Source organism: Bubalus kerabau, chromosome 20 (assembly GCF_029407905.1).
Source record: "Bubalus kerabau isolate K-KA32 ecotype Philippines breed swamp buffalo chromosome 20, PCC_UOA_SB_1v2, whole genome shotgun sequence".
Lineage (NCBI taxonomy): Eukaryota > Metazoa > Chordata > Mammalia > Artiodactyla > Bovidae > Bubalus > Bubalus kerabau.
The window spans coordinates 23,380,751-23,398,133 of record NC_073643.1 but is presented as its reverse complement, the minus strand read 5'-3'; the positions used below and the strand labels follow the sequence as shown (position 1 = coordinate 23,398,133).

At 41.6% G+C, this 17,383-nt stretch overlaps 1 protein-coding gene across 11 annotated transcripts in view; it reads left to right on the top strand.

Annotated features, from left to right (window-relative positions):
• ITPR1 (inositol 1,4,5-trisphosphate receptor type 1) overlaps nt 1-17,383 on the top strand; it is a 354,068-nt gene that overhangs the window by 160,782 nt on the left and 175,903 nt on the right. For all 11 annotated transcript variants that reach the window (XM_055557002.1, XM_055556993.1, XM_055557003.1 and 8 more), the window contains 8 exons: nt 4,822-4,921; nt 6,086-6,246; nt 6,919-7,060; nt 8,815-8,973; nt 11,618-11,790; nt 13,062-13,181; nt 14,394-14,588; nt 16,892-17,143. In XM_055557002.1, coding sequence (XP_055412977.1) covers nt 4,822-4,921; nt 6,086-6,246; nt 6,919-7,060; nt 8,815-8,973; nt 11,618-11,790; nt 13,062-13,181; nt 14,394-14,588; nt 16,892-17,143 — 1,302 coding nt within the window. The remainder of the gene's footprint in view (nt 1-4,821; nt 4,922-6,085; nt 6,247-6,918; nt 7,061-8,814; nt 8,974-11,617; nt 11,791-13,061; nt 13,182-14,393; nt 14,589-16,891; nt 17,144-17,383) is intronic.

Genomic DNA, 17,383 nt, shown 5'->3' with positions numbered 1-17,383 from the left:
TTGAATAATATTCCATTGTGTGGTTATGGCACATTTTATTGATGGACTTATTAATTGTTGGCCATTTGGGTTATTTGCCTTTTTCTGGCTGTTGTGTGAATACATTTTCTTTTCTCATGAGTCTAGAACCTAGGAGTGGAATTACTGGGTCATGTGGTAATTGTATGTCTAAACTTTTGAGGAACTTCCAGTTTTACATTTAGGGTGTTGTATTCTCGCCAGCCATGTCTGAGGGTTCCAGTTTCTATGTTTCTCTCCAATGCTTGTTTATCTGTCTTTTTTTTAATATTTGAGCCATCCTAGTCAGTGTGCAGTGGTATCTCATTGTGGTTTTGACTTGAGTCTCCCTAATGGCTAATGATGTTGAGATAGTCTTTTCATTTCTTCATGTGTTTATTGACCATTTGTATTGATATATCATTTTTGGAGGCATATCTATTAAGATCCTTTGCCCATTATTTTTTTGCACTTAAAAATGGATTATGTCTGTTTTCATGATTGTGTTAGTGTTCTTTATTCCAAACACCTTACCAGATATGATTTGCAGGTATTTTCTCCCATTCTGTAGATTTCTTCACTTTCTTGATGGTGTCTTGTGAACCACAGAAGCTTTTAATTTTTAGGTGAAGTCTAGTTTGTACACTTTTTCCTTTGCTTGCTAATGATTTTGGTTTCTTAAGAAACTGTTGCTTAATACAAGGTCACAAAGATTGATGCTAATGTTTTCTTCTGAGAGTTTTATAGCTTGTGCTGTTTTTCATTTAGGTCTTTGATTGATTTTGAGGTCACTAAAAAAATATTAGGTTTGGAGTAGGATAGATAACTTTTGTAACGTGTCCTTTCTCACTAACTACCTAGATAAAGATAGGGACTGTAGAATCCCATTGCATTTCTGTTAAGTACTTTTCTGTATGTTGTGTTCTCTATTCCAGAAGTTCTTGAGTGGATTTTTTTAGGCACCTGGAAGACAAAGGAATGACTTTTATTTTATTTGCTATGTATTTTATTTTGTAAGGGATAACAAAGAGCAGAACCATGTGATATAAAATAGCTATCAAATATTTCATGACATTCCCTTGGTGAATAGGAATCAGGGGCCAGTTGGCCACATTCCCCAATGGGTTGGAAATCCCCACGATCCCATGGGAAGGGGAAATTTGAACTTGGTCAACAGGTCAGCTTGCCAAACAGCTTTGGTTGGCTCTAGACCCCTGCTTCTCTATCCCCTTGATTCATTACCGTTTCTCTGTTGGAAAACATTCTTTGTGGGCAGTTGTCCATAGACAGACTGATTGTAAACTCTTAAGCAAGGGAAGCCTAGTGTTCTCCCTGGAAAAAGTGTCTGGCATGGTCTACCAGTGTGTTCATTAGTAGTTTTGATCCTGTGGTCTTAGCTTTCCAAACCTTTATCTGTTTTTGCCCTTGGCCACCAACCTCAGAGCCAGAAGTGAACAGGGCCTCTTATTCTCTGATTCAAGGCAGTCATAAAAAACTGTTTGTAGGAGTACACACTCATTTCCCGCCATCTTAAAGTAGTGCTAAATTTTATTTTTCTGAAGATCAGAAAGTCTGGGGGTAGATACATCAAAGTACCTGAAATATTACCAGTAAAGAACTTTTTATGACAGTCATTGGCTGAAAGAATCCTTCCAACCAAAATAAAAGGGATAGTGGCAAATCCTGGATATAATAATCAAGATAATAAAATTGCAGTATGCGCAAATGAAATGCATTAAATAAACATCAGAAGAGCATCCAGCTTTGTGGCTCTTTTGAAATTGTCCTGGCTTTTGAACTAATGATTAGGGATGAGACTTTAAATGAATAGATAGAATGTCCTTGGTATTTTACATGAACTTCGACGTACAACTCTAGAATGTAAAATCAGTCATCCAATTAAACCCAAGCTTTGCTTAAACTTTGAGAATAAGAAAATGCATCCGAATTCCTCAGAAGAAAAAATGCAAATTTCTGTCAAGTTTCTTATGCATGTTGTTTAATTTATATTCATGCTATTCAAAGTCAGTATCACTTGTAATGTTCAAGATAGTTAAAGTGAAGAAAGGCAGAGAGTCTACTAAAGAGATGTGACTGCTTCGACATGCCCTTCCCCTTGCCTCTTTCCCAAGAACTCAGGATGCTATTGTTTATAATTCTTTTTAATGCAAATCACTTCCATGCTCCCCTGTCCGCTCTGGTCCCTCCAGTATTTTAAGTTCCAACTTAAGTTTCCTATTAAAAAAACTATATATTCCATGATCGCTGCTGCTGCTGCTCAGTCGCTTCAGTTGTGTCTGACTCTGTGCGACCCTAGAGACAGCAGCCCACCAGGCTCCCCCGTCCCTGGGATTCTCCAGGTAAGAACACTAGAGTGGGTTGCCATTTCCTTCTCCGATGCATGAAAGTGAAAAGTGAAAGTGAAGTCGCTCAGTCGTGTCTGACTTCTAGCAACCCCATGGACTGTAGCCTAGCAGGCTCCTACGTCCATGGGGTTTTCCAGGCAAAAGTACTGGACTGGGGTGCCATTGCCTTCTCCCCATGACTCGCTAAAGCCTCCTTAATGTCTTCCTTTAAAACTCCTTCAGTACTTACCTTGACTGTTCCCCATTTTAATGCTTTTTAATGTACATCTCCTGTTACTTATATTTGCGTCTTGTGCACTCATCTCATCTCACTAATGCTACTGTGGACCCCTTAAGTGCATGATTACTTCTTTAAAAGAGAAGCAAAATTTAAAAACACTGTAAAGTGATTCATGCTCACTGTAAAAAGAAACAACACACTACTCTATATAAAATAGGTAAGTGATGAGAACTTACTATATAATACAGGGAACTCGACTCAGTTCTCTGTCATGACCTAAATGGGAAGGAAATCTAAAAGAGAGGAGATACGTGTGTGTGTGTGTGTGTGTGTGTGTGTGTATGGCTGATTCACTTTGCTGTACAGCAGAAACTAACAAAACATTGTAAAGCACCTATATGCCAATAAAAATTAATTTAAAAAATATCATATAAGAAATAACAAAAAATATTTTAAAATATTTCAAAATCTCATGGAGAACCAACTGGGAATTAAAAAAAACTCACATAAAATTTAACCATTCAGAGATAACTACGAGAAATATTTTGTTCTCTGTAGTTTCAGACAGGTCTCTGGGCACACAGATAACCTGTATATTATTTATCACAAATGAATCATAAGCTATTTGTAGCATTTTTTTCCATTGAACAATATGTCCTGTTCATATTTCCAAGTAAATGAATATCAACTGTAACCATTTTAAAGAGTGTACTATTCTGTCTTATATACTATAATTAACTATTTCATTACTGAAACATTGGGTAGTTCATAAGCTTTTGGACTTCCCAGGTGGCGCTGCTGGTAAAGAATCCACCTGCCAATGCAGGAGACGTGAAGATTTTACTGTTATAAATAATGCTTTGTTGAACATCTTTATGCTTCATTTAATACCTGTGCCGTAATCTCTTAAAGAAGAAATATAAAAATGAGATTGCTAGGTGAAAAGATAGATGCGTTTCACATGTTATACAAAGTGCCAGACTCTCTTCCAGAGTTTAAGGTGTTGACACTCTTACCATGAGTGTGTAGAACTCATCTTTCTAAGCACTGGGGGAGATCCAAACTCCCAGACCTTTGGAATATAATACAATAAAATGATATATTGTTTTAATTTTATTAGTTGAGAAAGTTGAATATGTACTTGGATGTTTATTGGTCACTTAAGTTTCTTTATTAAATTACTGGTTTGTGTACATGTTCCATTTTCATTTCCAGTATTCATGATTGTTTTTCTTACTGTTTTTCAAAATCTCTTTATATATCTGGATGAATACTCTTTTATTCTATACACTAATCTTTTACTTTCCCAGGTCATTTTTCTTTCAATTTTTTTCCACGATGGGTTTGAAAAATTTAAATTTTGCTATATGGAAGATGTAACATTTAAACTATGTAATAAGATATATCCATCTTTTACTTTTGAGGTTAGAAATCTTGTCTTATTATGTGCTTCAAAAGACTTTCTGTCACACAAGATTTCTAAATTTGTATTTATATTTTCTTTCACACATTTTATGACACCATTTTTTGCTATATTGATGCATATGAGTCGTTCCATTACTGCTTGATCTCTCATGATAGGCACTAGTAGATACTCAGTAAATATTTCCTGTTACTCTGTCTTGTGCTCAGTTTGTTCTGAGATGGTCATTCATGGGATGTAATTTTATACACAGCATACTCAGACGTTGTAGATTCAGTTCCAGACCCCGCAATAAAGTGGATAGCACAGTAAAGTGAGGCGCACAAAGTCTTGGGTTTCCCAGTGCAGTCATATATGACGTGCGCAACAGCATTACGTTTAAAGAGACAGTGTACATATCTTAATTGAAAAATACTTTATTGCCAAAATGGAACCAACAGACTTGCATGATGAGTTTGCAAATTCACAAACTGTGAATTTGGAAGGAGAAAACACACACACACACACACAGACACACACACACACAGTATCTGTGAAGGGCAAGAAAACAAAACACAGTAGAGTGAAACATGCCTGCATTCCGAAATACAGCACAGCACAGTCACGTGAGAGTCGTTGTGAATGATGTGCAATTGTAGACACATCCGAATGTACATTGGACCAGAACCTTTCCCTCTTAAGTTTATGTTGTCCACTGTATATAGCAGAAAGCCATTTTGGTATCCTTTCTTTATTCTTGTAGGATGTATTCTAGGCCAGTGGCTATGGAGAACCTCAGTAGTCCGGTCCCTGAAGTCCTTTTTTCTTCCCTTTAGAAACTCCTATGTCCGGCTCCGACACCTGTGTACGAATACCTGGGTTCACAGCACAAACATCCCCATTGACAAGGAAGAAGAAAAACCCGTGATGCTGAAAGTAAGTCCACGAGCTTGGCTGCCTCCCTTGGTCTCATGGTTCCCGATGAAAGGGCTCCTTTGAGGGCAGACGGGGGCGTATGGATCCCTGAAATAGTTGTTGTTTTGGCAAGAGTGTGGTTGTGGACAAACGTGTATGGGATGAAAGAGTTCTTTCCAAGGGACCTGGCTAAAGCAGGGCCAGGGCTTTGAAATAATTAGAACCTTTTATTTTATTTCATGGCTTCTGCCCTAAAGGTTGAGCAATTGTCTGGATTTCTTGTCTGTCTGGAGGCTGATTTTGGCTGAGGGAATGTTTGCTTCTGCCTTGAGGTGCGTCGCGTACCTAGTTGGTTCCCTCCAGTCTTTATTATTTACTTCTTGTATTTAAATATGCACTTTTATTTCTCGAAAGTTCTTCCAACCTAATTTCTCTCCCCCTGAAGCCTACCCCTCCTTTCTGACCTTCTCTAGGATCATGGAGCATATATTCACATAAATAGGGTTTGTCTGTTTAAAAAATGAAATGATACTCTCACATAATACTTTTTGGTGATGGGGAAGATTATTGGAATTTTTTTCTTCTATTTCCATGAACATTGTCATATATACAGAAAAGTTGAAAGAACAATGTAACATCTACCCTTAGAATTCTCTCAAGATTGATAATTACCATTTTGTATATTTGCTTTTTCCCTATGAATATATGTTTTTAAATTACAAACGTATCAGATGCTCTATGTAACAAATGAAGCTGTAAAATCATAGTACTACCCCATTTCCTGCCTTAATTTTCTTCACGTTACCAACCTCTAGAGGTAACAACTGTTGACAATTTGAGGTTCATGTTTTCAGGTGTTTTTCTGTGTCCACTTTATTTTAACAGTAAGAGAGCTCCAAGTTTTTTCAGTTGCCCAGAGTTCTATAAATCCAGCATTTGAGTAATATCTTCCCCTCTCAATCTAGTAGAAAGTTAAAGTGTTAGTCACTCAGTCATGTCCTACTCCTTGTAACTCCATGAACAGTAGCCCGCCAGGCCCCTCTGTCCATGGGATTCTCTAGGGAAGAATACTGGAGTTGGGTTGCCATGCCCTTCTCTAGGAGATCTTCCCGACCCAGGGATTGAATGCGAGTCTCCTGCATTGCAGGCAGTGGACTCTCCCACAAAGCCCATCTTTTATTTCAGATTGGCACCTCTCCCGTGAAGGAGGACAAGGAAGCCTTTGCCATAGTGCCAGTCTCTCCTGCTGAGGTTCGGGATCTGGACTTTGCCAATGATGCCAGCAAGGTGCTGGGCTCCATAGCGGGCAAGCTGGAGAAGGGCACCATCACCCAGAATGAAAGAAGGTGAGGGCTCCCTGCAAGAACCACACATGCCCGTTCTCACCCACTGTGGATTTTAAAATCCCTGGCAGAGAGAGAAGTGCTCTGAAGAGCTCTGTGGAAGAGCGCCAGGCCTTAGCACTTACCCGTGGCTTCAACTTGTGGTTTTCAATAGTTGCTCTCACTATTCTGAAGGTCTCTAAACAGTAAAGATCTCCTTCCTTCTCTGTTTTCCTGCCTCCGGCTTGGTCTTTGGAACTACCTTACTAAATATCAGTGGTGGGGGTTGTGTGTGTTGGTTGCTTGGTCATGTCAAACTCTTTGCAACCCCATGGACTGTAGGCCACCAGGCTTCTCTGTCCATAGATTCTCCAGGCAAAAGTTCTGGAGTGGGTTGCCATTTGCTTCTGCAGGGGATCTTTCCTATCCAGAGATTGAACCGGGGTCTCCTGCATTATCCAAGATAAAATGTAATGTCTACTATTTTGTCAAAGTGATAATCTTTTTTGGACAGTGAAATATTGTCTCTGTTTTACTCTTACTGGTAATTGGCCTTAACTAACAATTTCAAGGAATCTGGGAAGAATGGGTTTGCTTCTGTGTGACTGGTTCCTTAGGCCTGAGAGCTTGCATGGTGGTTTTGATTCTGTTAAACATCAAACACTTCCCATGTCTAATTGCTTCTTTCCTCCTAAGATCTGTAACCAAGCTGCTGGAAGACTTGGTTTACTTCGTCACTGGCGGAACCAATTCCGGTCAAGATGTTCTTGAAGTGGTCTTCTCCAAGCCCAACAGAGAGCGGCAGAAGCTCATGAGAGAACAGAATATTCTCAAGCAGGTCAGTGAGAGGTGACATACTGGGTTGGCTCTAGCAAGAATCCATATTATCTGGTCTTATAGAGGAATGTAGATGATTTCTACTGGGAAGGCTTGATCTGTTGACTTTAAAAAAAAAAAAAACACACACAATTTTTTAGAGCAGTTTTAAGTTCACAGCAAAAGTGAGTAGAAAGTATAAAGAATTCCCATACCTCCTACACACATACAGCTTCCCCTATTAGTAGCATCCCCACCAGAGGGATACATTTGTTAGAACTGATAAAACTACATTGACATACCACAATTGCCCAAAGTGAATTGTTTCCATTAGGGTTCACTCTTGATGTTGTACATGCTGTGAGTTTGAACCAATGTATTACAATATGATCCATCATTATCATATCATCTAGTTTCATCACCCTAAAAATCCTCTCTGCTTTGTCTATTTGTCCCTCCCTTTCCCCCAACCCCTGGCAACTAGCCATTGATCTTTTTATTGTCTCGACAGTTTTGCCTTTTCCAGAATGTCATATTTTAACAGTTAGAATCATACCCTATGTACCTTTTTCAGATTGACTTTTTTTCACTTAGTAAATTTCCTTCATCTTTTCACAGTTTGATAGTTCACTGGATTGTTAACACATATATTGAATATCAGCTGTGTGAAAATTTACCTTTTGGGAACTCCAACAAGAATTGCAGTTGACACCTTTATTTTCCTCACAAATAATATCAAGGGCAGTGCATCCTTAAGCTTATTTAATTATCTGGGACATTTGGAGTGTATGATAAACTCAGAAGGCCTTTAGAGGCTCTTATAAGGACCACTATAAATCACCAAAAAATCTTTCCATAAAGAATGAGTAGAAAACAAAGTTAGCTCACAGAAAATACATATATGGTGGAATTTGGTACAAATTTAAATAAACTAGAGTATAAGGGAATTAGAGGGAGGAAAGTAACAAGTCTGAGGTAGATGAAGCACCCAGAAGTGTATACCACCTAGTTCTCTAAAACTGTTGGAGATGGGGCCGCAAGCTTGGCTTGGAAATTGCTGGCCGCTAGAGCCGAAAGAAAAACATGTTAATTATAAGTCCTAGAGTTATCCATAGGAACTTGGGTTTGAGGTTTCTTTCTCCTTTTAAACTATGGTTGGACCAAATTCATTAATGCTGCATCCTGTTTCAACAAGAGTTTCAAGTCTTGAAATGAATTATGCCCTGCTGTTTGATGTGATGACTCCCAAGTTAGACCTCTGGCTTAAGGCTCATGCTGTTTTATGCAATAGTGATTCCTATAGGGTCCAAAACTGTGATTCAGTGGAGGAGCCTTTATTCAGCACTTGCGGTGAGCACTATACTCATGACCTGACTATCTACTTTCATCATTATAACACCCTTGTGAGCTAGGTATTATTCTCTACATATTACTGCTGGGAAAACTGAAGGTTACCTTGACGATGATGTATACCTGTAGAAAAGTAATAAAGAAGTGTAATTTTGACCTAGAATCTACTGATTCCAGAGTCTGTGCTCCCAAGCACTACTGGGAATACCACATTTTCAAGTATTTGAGGATCAGTAATGTTCAGGAAGACTGAGTTTACCGAGGAGCCTGTGCCAGTTGATGGAATGAACACAGATTTCACATTCATGATCATTTAGATAGACTTTCCTGTGTAGTCCACCCACCCTTGAGGTTCTCTTCTTTCCACAGGGAGGCTTAGCCGTTAAAACAGTAGGTGATGGCAGTTTTCATTCTTTTCACAAACAGATCTTCAAGCTGTTACAGGCCCCATTCACAGACTGTGGTGACGGCCCAATGCTGCGTCTGGAGGAGCTGGGAGACCAGCGGCACGCACCCTTCCGACACATCTGCCGCCTTTGCTACCGGGTCCTGAGACACTCCCAGCAGGACTACAGGAAGAACCAGGTGAGCTCTGAGGACCCTGGGAAGTGCCAGACAGCTTCCTCCCTCGAGTTCACTTTCCTCAATGAGTTTTAAGTGTCACGTGTATATATTTACTTAGTGGCTAGAGACTAGTTCATTGTTCAATTTGCTCTTCAAAAGGAAACAGATATTTTTGCAAGCCTGGGAAGATGCATGAGTGAGTTGAGAAGGATACATCAAAATTCTCCTTTTACAGCATCCTTGGAATGAGATTTTTTTAATATGTTGATATTACAAGTACAGTATTTTTTAAACTTATTTTATATTGGATTATAGCTAATTAACAATGTAGGGATAGTTTCAGGTGGGTAGCAAAGGGACTCAGCTGTACATGACATATATACATTCTCCCCCAAACTCCCCTCCCATCCAGGCTGCCACGTAATATTGAGCAGAATTCCCTGTGCTATACAGTAGGTCCTTGTGGGTTATCCGTTTTAAATATAGCAGTGTGTTCATGTACAGTATTTCTTATGGCACATTTCTGGAAGGTGTAAGGGTGCAATGGTTCCATGTGCTTTTATTGGAAATGGAGTGAAATCTGTTCTTCCTGCGCCATCTATTCCCTCCATCTCTGCTGGTAATTTCCTCTTTGTTTTGGCTCTGGCTCGTGTTTTAGACATTCTAAGTCATCATCTATTGTCATGACAAGTAAACACACAAACACAAACAATATAGTCTCTCTACGAATTAAATATTTAAACCTCTGTGAGGGTTCCAAACAACTGGAGATGCTGAGGAATCACTATGTCAGTGGTTGTTAACTGGGAGCAAATTTACCACCCACCCCCACCGCGCCCTGGGCCAGGAGGACGTGTGGAAATGTCTGGAGATGCTATTGAGATGCTCTTGAATGTCACAGCTTGGGAATGCTACTGGCATGAAGTGGTTGGAGGCCACGGATGCTATTTAACATCTGGGCAAGCCCAGCCCAGTCCCCCCACCCCCAACAAAGAATTATCTGGTCCAAGAAGTCAGTAGGTACTGCTGAGCTCAAGAAACCTGCGTTCCATAAACTCCTGTAAGCGCACGGTGGTGCCTCTTACAATACGGACTCCAGTCCCTGCTGTGTGTTACAAAAGGTTTTGTTTTTAAGCTTTGACCGCCGCTATATCTGGCCTTTAAATTTAAGCTGTTCTCTGTAGCGAAAGCTTTTTGAGTGTCATCATACAGTGTTGGTCCTAAGCTCTGAGATATTAGATACAACTTTATTAGCAAGTATTGGGCTGGCCAAAAAGTTTGTTTGAGTTCTCCACAAGATGTTCTGAAAAACCCAAACAAACTTTTGGCCAACCCAGTATTTCGAAATCATTCACTTTCCCTTTGCTACTGTTTAGATATAAAGCATCACACACTGGTGATGCTATGTTCATTCGTTAGCATAGGTTGCCATCGGGCACTATGGTCGGTTTAAACCCACCTCTTGTGTGTGAGTACCGTACTTACACCATACTTGTGCTAAAGAGATTTTATTCTCTTCCCATGAGGATGCGTCAGAGTCTATAATGTGTGCCGGGACCTTTTGCTTGTACATCAGAGGACTAGACCAGTCCTTCTTGTTGCTGTTGCTGTGGGTGTCTTGGCTTGGTTGATTATGGACCCTGTGCCTTTTGGCAGTACTGCTGACATATCCCTGGGGGCTGATGAATTCTCAGACACGCATCCTTACTGAGTGAGGGCTGAAAAGTGGCCCAAGTCCACTCTGTTAGTCCTTAGTCACTTTTAAGATTTTGAAATTAATGGATTAAAAGAAACGAAGTTTCAAGGGCCTTTTGAACTTTGAGCAAGCAGTCTGTCTTGGACAGGGAAAATATCTTTGAATAACAACAAAGTATTTATATGAGGCTTCCTGGCGTTCTGAAATATTTCAATGGGACATCATGTCTGATCCCAAAAGAGAAGTCAGAGATGTTTTCATATGTTCTGTGAATGTAATTGACTGGTTTATATATTCCTGGACTTCCCTGGTGGTTCAGCTGGTAAAAAATCTTCCTGCAATGTGGGAGACCTGGGTTCAATCCCCGAATTGGGAAGATCCCCTGGAGAAGGGAACGGCTAACCCACTCTAGTATCCTGGCCTGGAAAATTCCATGGACTGTATAGTCCAGGGAATCACAAAGAATTCAACTCAGCTGAGTGACTTTCACTTCACTTTTTCACATATTTCTAATTACCCACTGACTTTAATTTTCATCCCAGATAAGGAAAACACAATGGAGTGATAACGTTTAAAATATCCAGGTAGACTTCACCGTGTTTATTCAGCAACACAGGGCAGTGAGGCAGAGTTTAATCCTCTTGAATGAGTAATAAAATCAGAGCTGGAAAACAACTCTTGACCTTTAGAAAAATAAGTCACCACATTAAAATTTATACTGTGGACTTAATAAAATGCCCATGTGTAAATACAGGAAATGTTACTTAGTGATACCTGTGTGGCAGGTTTAGTAAACTAAAGGATGTGAGAGAGTTCGTGGCTGTCACCCTGGGTTGGGAAGTGGGGAAGGACGCTCCCCTATGATTTTCCTCAAAGGGAGTAGCTCTCCTCGGGGGCTGCTGCCCCTTCCCTTGCTCTGCACCTCACCGAACTGTCCTCCCTGCTTACCTCTCTTTCCTCCCTTCGAAGGAGTACATAGCCAAGCAGTTCGGCTTCATGCAGAAGCAGATTGGCTATGACGTGCTGGCCGAAGACACTATCACCGCCCTTCTGCACAATAATCGCAAACTCCTGGAAAAACACATCACCGCGGCAGAGATTGACACCTTCGTCAGCCTGGTGCGGAAGAACAGGGAGCCCAGGTGAGGCGGAGGTGGGGTTGATCGGCAGAAGGTGCCTCTGTGTTTACGATGCAGGCTCTGAGCTGGTCATGGTGGTCTTTTTTGTTTTTTTTTGTTTTTTTTTTTTAACTAGATGTCCTTTGTTTGGGCCTGCTAGGCCCCACGTCTTGATTGAGCAGGTCTTGAGAGGCACTTTGAGTCATGGAAAGAGCATGGTATGGAAATGGGACCAGGGTAGAATCCTGGATCCAGAGTTTACTAGCTGGTGACCTTGAGCTTTAATCTCATCTACTAGATTAGTTGTTATGAAAATTAAATGAAGATAAATACATGTGAAGTGCCTGGCACTTATATGTAAGTGACAGCTATCGACCCCTCATTTACTTTGTAGCACCCTGTTATGACCAGTCAGAACTTCCCCAAGTATCAATAAGTCTTTTGCACACGTAGTTATTACCTGAGTGTTTGTATTTACAATAGTGAAATCTGTCGATTCTATTGCATTCTTACAGATCCCACCCTCCTTGTACACTTTCTTCTCTCTTTTCTTCTCCTTTTAATTAAGATCTACCCCGTGTCAGGGGACATGGGAACTAGTTTACAATGTGGATATTAGAAACACTGATGCTAGAGAGCTGAAGGTGTTATTATGAAACTGACTCCTCCCACCTATTAAAAACAGCTAACATCTTATGGATCCTCTTGTGTGCCAGGGACTGAACTGAGTAAGCACGTCACATGAATTACTTCATTTAATCTTCAGAAGAGCCCTCTGGGGTTAAAGGTTATCCATTTTTATTGATGAGAAAACTGAAACATGGTTAGGTTAAATAATTTCCCCCAAATAACAGTACATATTAGAATGTAGTGGAGAAGAACCAGAACCAGGATTCTGATTTAGGCCCCAAGCATCAGACCTCTCCCCACTCTGAGTACCCAGCATCATCACCACATCTTCCTTAGGTGATCTTACTTGATGGGTTCTTCTGTTCATTTTTACCTCATCACCTCTTCCTTATAGCAGTCACACCCATCCTTCTTGTGCTTTTCTTTCTTTCTTTCTTTTTCCCTCCTTCCTTGCCTCCCTCTGCTTTCTTCCTCCCTCCTTTCTCTTCCCTCCCTCCCATGTCTGGGTAACTGGTGATACCATGCACACAGACACTGAAACCCAAAGCCTCTCTGACTTGTAAAGGTAGCTTGGGTCTACCCTTTGGAGGGAGAGCCACGTCCCCAAGACCTAACCCTTGCTCTGGCTGCAAAAAGCATATGGTTTGGTTTCTGTTTCCCCACAGATTCTTAGATTACCTCTCTGACCTCTGCGTGTCCATGAACAAATCCATTCCAGTGACTCAGGAGCTGATATGTAAAGCCGTGCTGAATCCAACCAATGCCGACATCCTCATTGAGACCAAGTGAGTGGGGGTTGGGGAGTGACTATAAAGGTGAGAACGGGAATTAGATGGAGAGCGTGTGCCTTGGTGGTTGTCTGTGCCTTGGGGAGTTAAACGCAGCCCCTTCGCTTCTGAAGTCAGGTTGGCTGGCCTTAGATTATCTTCACACCAGCATCTTGATTAGGGGAGTTACTGGATTTGCTTTTGCTGTGGTGGCCTCCTCTGTATGGTGATGTCACTCACTTTGCTTACTGAGTTGAAAATGATGTGGGCTACTGGGGAGCATCTTACACACCCTTGATTTCATTTTAAGACTTGAAAGTTCTCCAGTTAGGATCATCAGGTTTAAATTTTAAAGAAGGTAATTCATTGTCAATATTAAGACAGGGGTTGCTAAGAGTCGGACACGACTGAGTGACTTCACTTTCACGTTTCACTTTCATGCATTGGAGAAGGAAATGGCAACCCACTCCAGTGTTCTTGCCTGGAGAATCCCAGGGATGGGGGAGCCTGGTGGGCTGCCGTCTATGGGGTCGCACAGAGTCGGACACAACTGAAGCGACTTAGCAGCAGCAGCAGGGAAGAGCTTGTGAAATTACCACTATTCAAAAAGTGTTCATTGGTCTACAGAAGTTTGGAAAGTAGTAGTTGATTCATTTGTAACAGGGGAGCATATACTGCCAGTAACATACCAATGTTAAAAAAGAAATGTTTTTTAAAAACACTAGCTTATGCCCTAAACTTGTGATTTTTTGGGGCGGAGGGGTCTCATGCATAACTTAATTTTGAGCTTGAGCTGAATGCTGACTTTCTCAACCTTGGCCTTTGACATTTGGGACCAAGCAGTTCTGTGCTGTGGGTGCCGTCCTGTGCCTCGCAGGAAATGCAGCAGTCTTCCTGTGTATGCGTACCGGGTGCCAACAGTACCTCTCCCATTTAGCTGGGACAACCAAAGACGTCTCCGGACATTGCCAAGCATCCCCTGGGGAGACACAGTCGCCCTAGTGGGGCACACCTGAGCTAAAGTATATGAAGTCGATGTTTGCCTCTCCCTGTGGTTCTGCCAAAGGGAGAAACGAAGTGGCTTTCTGTGTGTGTGTTTGTGTGTGTGTGTGTGTGTGTGTGTGTGTATGCTGAAAGCACAGCTGGAGTTCAACGCACAAATATAGTTAATCAGCGACAAGCAAGGATTTCAGACATAATGAGTTTTCCCGCTTCCTCCTACGTTTTCAGGTTGGTGCTCTCCCGTTTCGAATTTGAAGGCGTTTCTACCGGAGAGAACGCTCTGGAGGCAGGCGAGGATGAGGAAGAAGTATGGCTCTTCTGGAGGGACAGCAACAAGGAGGTTCGCAGTAAGAGTGTCCGGGAGCTGGCACAGGATGCCAAGGAGGGCCAGAAGGAAGACCGCGACGTCCTTGGCTACTACAGGTGCGCGGGCCTGTGCATGGGCGCCCTGTGATGTCCTCTCATGAGACGTCCAGCAGAAAGACAAATGTGTATTTCAGGAGTTTGTAGAGTGTGAGCTGTCGGCAGTACTTACATAGTAGGGCAGTGCTACCTGGGCGTGGCTGGGTCACAAGGAAACTGCTTGGTTGCATCAGCCCCGTCTCACAGTTGTTGGTCTCTACACGGTGTAGCACGTGGATGTAGTTTGTGGTAGATACGAGTCAGGCTGTGGGCTCACCTCTCTACATACTGACTTTTAAAAAAATTTTTCATTTTATGCTAGAGTATAGCTGATTAATAATATGATAGTTGCATCACTGTCAGGGACGCAGCCATACATGTTCCCATTCTCTCCCAAACTCCCCTCCCATCCAGGCTGCCACATAGCATTGAGCAGAGTTCCATGTGCTATACAGTAGGTCCTTGTTGGTTATCCATTTTAAATATAGCAGTGATACTAACTTTTGGACTTTGGTCCAGTTATCCACCTCTATGTCCCAGTTCCTTTACCTGCAAAACAGAGACAATAGTGCCAACGTCTTAGAACTGTTACAGGCAGAGCTAAGAAATGTGCGTGTGTATGCACACATCTGTTGATGTCTCTATCTGCATACACACACACACATTTGTTTCTGTATTAATGTATATGAATGTAATAAAACCCCTGAGTTCACATCACGACTTTCAGCTCCACTCCAGCACCATAGGGTCGTTCTCATCTTCACCCTCTGTATCCACAACTCCTTCCTCAGACAACAAGAACCTGCCGTGTTGATTGGTTTCCACCCGCATCCTGGTGTTTCCTTGGTCCCAGCTGTAAGACCTGTTGACTCTGCCACCTCAAGGGAAGGGAACCAGTAAACACTTGAAAAAGAAAAGAAAACAGGAGATGGTTGGAGAAGTGCTAGCAGCATTTTCTAATAAAAACTCAACTTTGCAGTTCCAGTGCCCTTTGTGACCCTCCTATATTTTGTTCTCTCCATTCACGCAGATGGTGGGTGACCTTCCACACTCTGTGTATGTTCATATTTTACATTTCTGTGTATTCACAAATAACACATAGTATTTTATTGAGCCTTGAAATTTTATATAAATGGTTCCATACTCAGAGTTTTTCTCTGAAACCTGCCCTTTTTATTCAGTATTGAGTCTGAAATGGATTTGTGCTAATGGTGGTAGATCCATTTCTTTAATATTGACTGCTGAATGTTATTCCATTTATTACTATGCCAACATTTTCTTTTCTCTTTGAATTCATTGTGTGCCACAATTTAGTTGTTCATGTCAGGGAACATCATTGTTCAGATTGGTGCGTGTGTGTAGGAATTTCCATTCCATACCAGGAAATTATGAGATTGGGGCGTATGCATATTTTAAACTCATTAAGCAAGCCATCCTAGATTGGATGTTTTGGTGCACACTCTCACCAGTTGTAAATGAGAACTTTTGTTTCTCTTTGTCTTTGCACTCTCTGAATATTGTGATAGTCTAATTTTTGTTGATGTTATGAGCATGTAATAGACCAAGTTTGGAACTTCACAGAGATCACATGTAATTGGGTGAGGAGGAAACCTTAAGACATTTTGAGGAGTCCCCTACTTTTTCCACTATGTTTGTCACATGTGTGTGAAGTCAAAGAGCAGGGCTGTATGAGATAAGACCCCCAAAGTGTCATAAAATTTCTAAGTAGACTCAGTGAAGGTGTGAAACCTTTACCATTTCCTTTGTGGTCTTTAATGTGCTTGTATAAAAGCCAAACTAAAGTAGGGTTTCCCTGCTGGTCCAGTGGCTAAGACTCTGAGCTCCCAATGCTGGGGGCCCGGGTTCAATCCCCGGTCAGGGAACTGGATCCCACATGCCACAGCTAAGAGTTTGCATGCCACAGTGAAGACTGAGAATCCTTTGTGCCCCAACTAAGACCAGGCACAGCTAAATAAATATTTTTTAAGAGGCATAACTAAGGAAATAGATAATCGTTTTCACCCTAATGAAAATGATTTTTCATTTTTTCTCCCCCGTTTTATAAAATAAGGGCAAAATGGAATCCACTAGCCACGTAGGTACTCCCACATGGGATAGACATGTGTGACTGTTGGCATGGCTTGAACTGTTCCTTTTTCTGCCGGATACAGAAGCTAGACTTATGTGTACATGAGCAGGTGAAGAGTGTTGATGTACAAGTTCACGTGACCATACACCACTCCTATGAGATCTGGGCCCCTCCTCTGACTCTCCCGCTGTGTGTTTCTGGAAGTGTGAGCTCTGTGCAACTTTCCTTTTCTCAGGTACCAGCTGAACCTCTTTGCGAGGATGTGCCTGGACCGCCAGTATCTTGCCATCAACGAGATCTCGGGCCAGCTGGACGTGGATCTCATTCTCCGCTGCATGTCCGACGAGAACCTGCCCTATGACCTGCGGGCGTCCTTCTGCCGTCTCATGCTCCACATGCACGTGGACCGAGACCCCCAGGAGCAGGTCACCCCCGTGAAATACGCCCGCCTCTGGTCTGAGATCCCCTCCGAGATCGCCATTGATGAGTGAGCCTGGCTCCTTCGACCTGTTAAGACCTTGTGTTGCTTTAAAATCTCTTAGCTGCAGTGTTCTGTGTAGCAGAAGCCAAAGGACTTATGGTCAGGTTAAGTCTAGTTCAATCAAAGAAGAAAGGCTTTTTTTTTTTTTTTTAATGAAAATGTAATTAAAGGTAGCAAGCATTATTTGTTCCCTCAAGAAGGTAAAAGATGGTATGATTGCCCTTTTATACCTTGTTTGTCTATTTT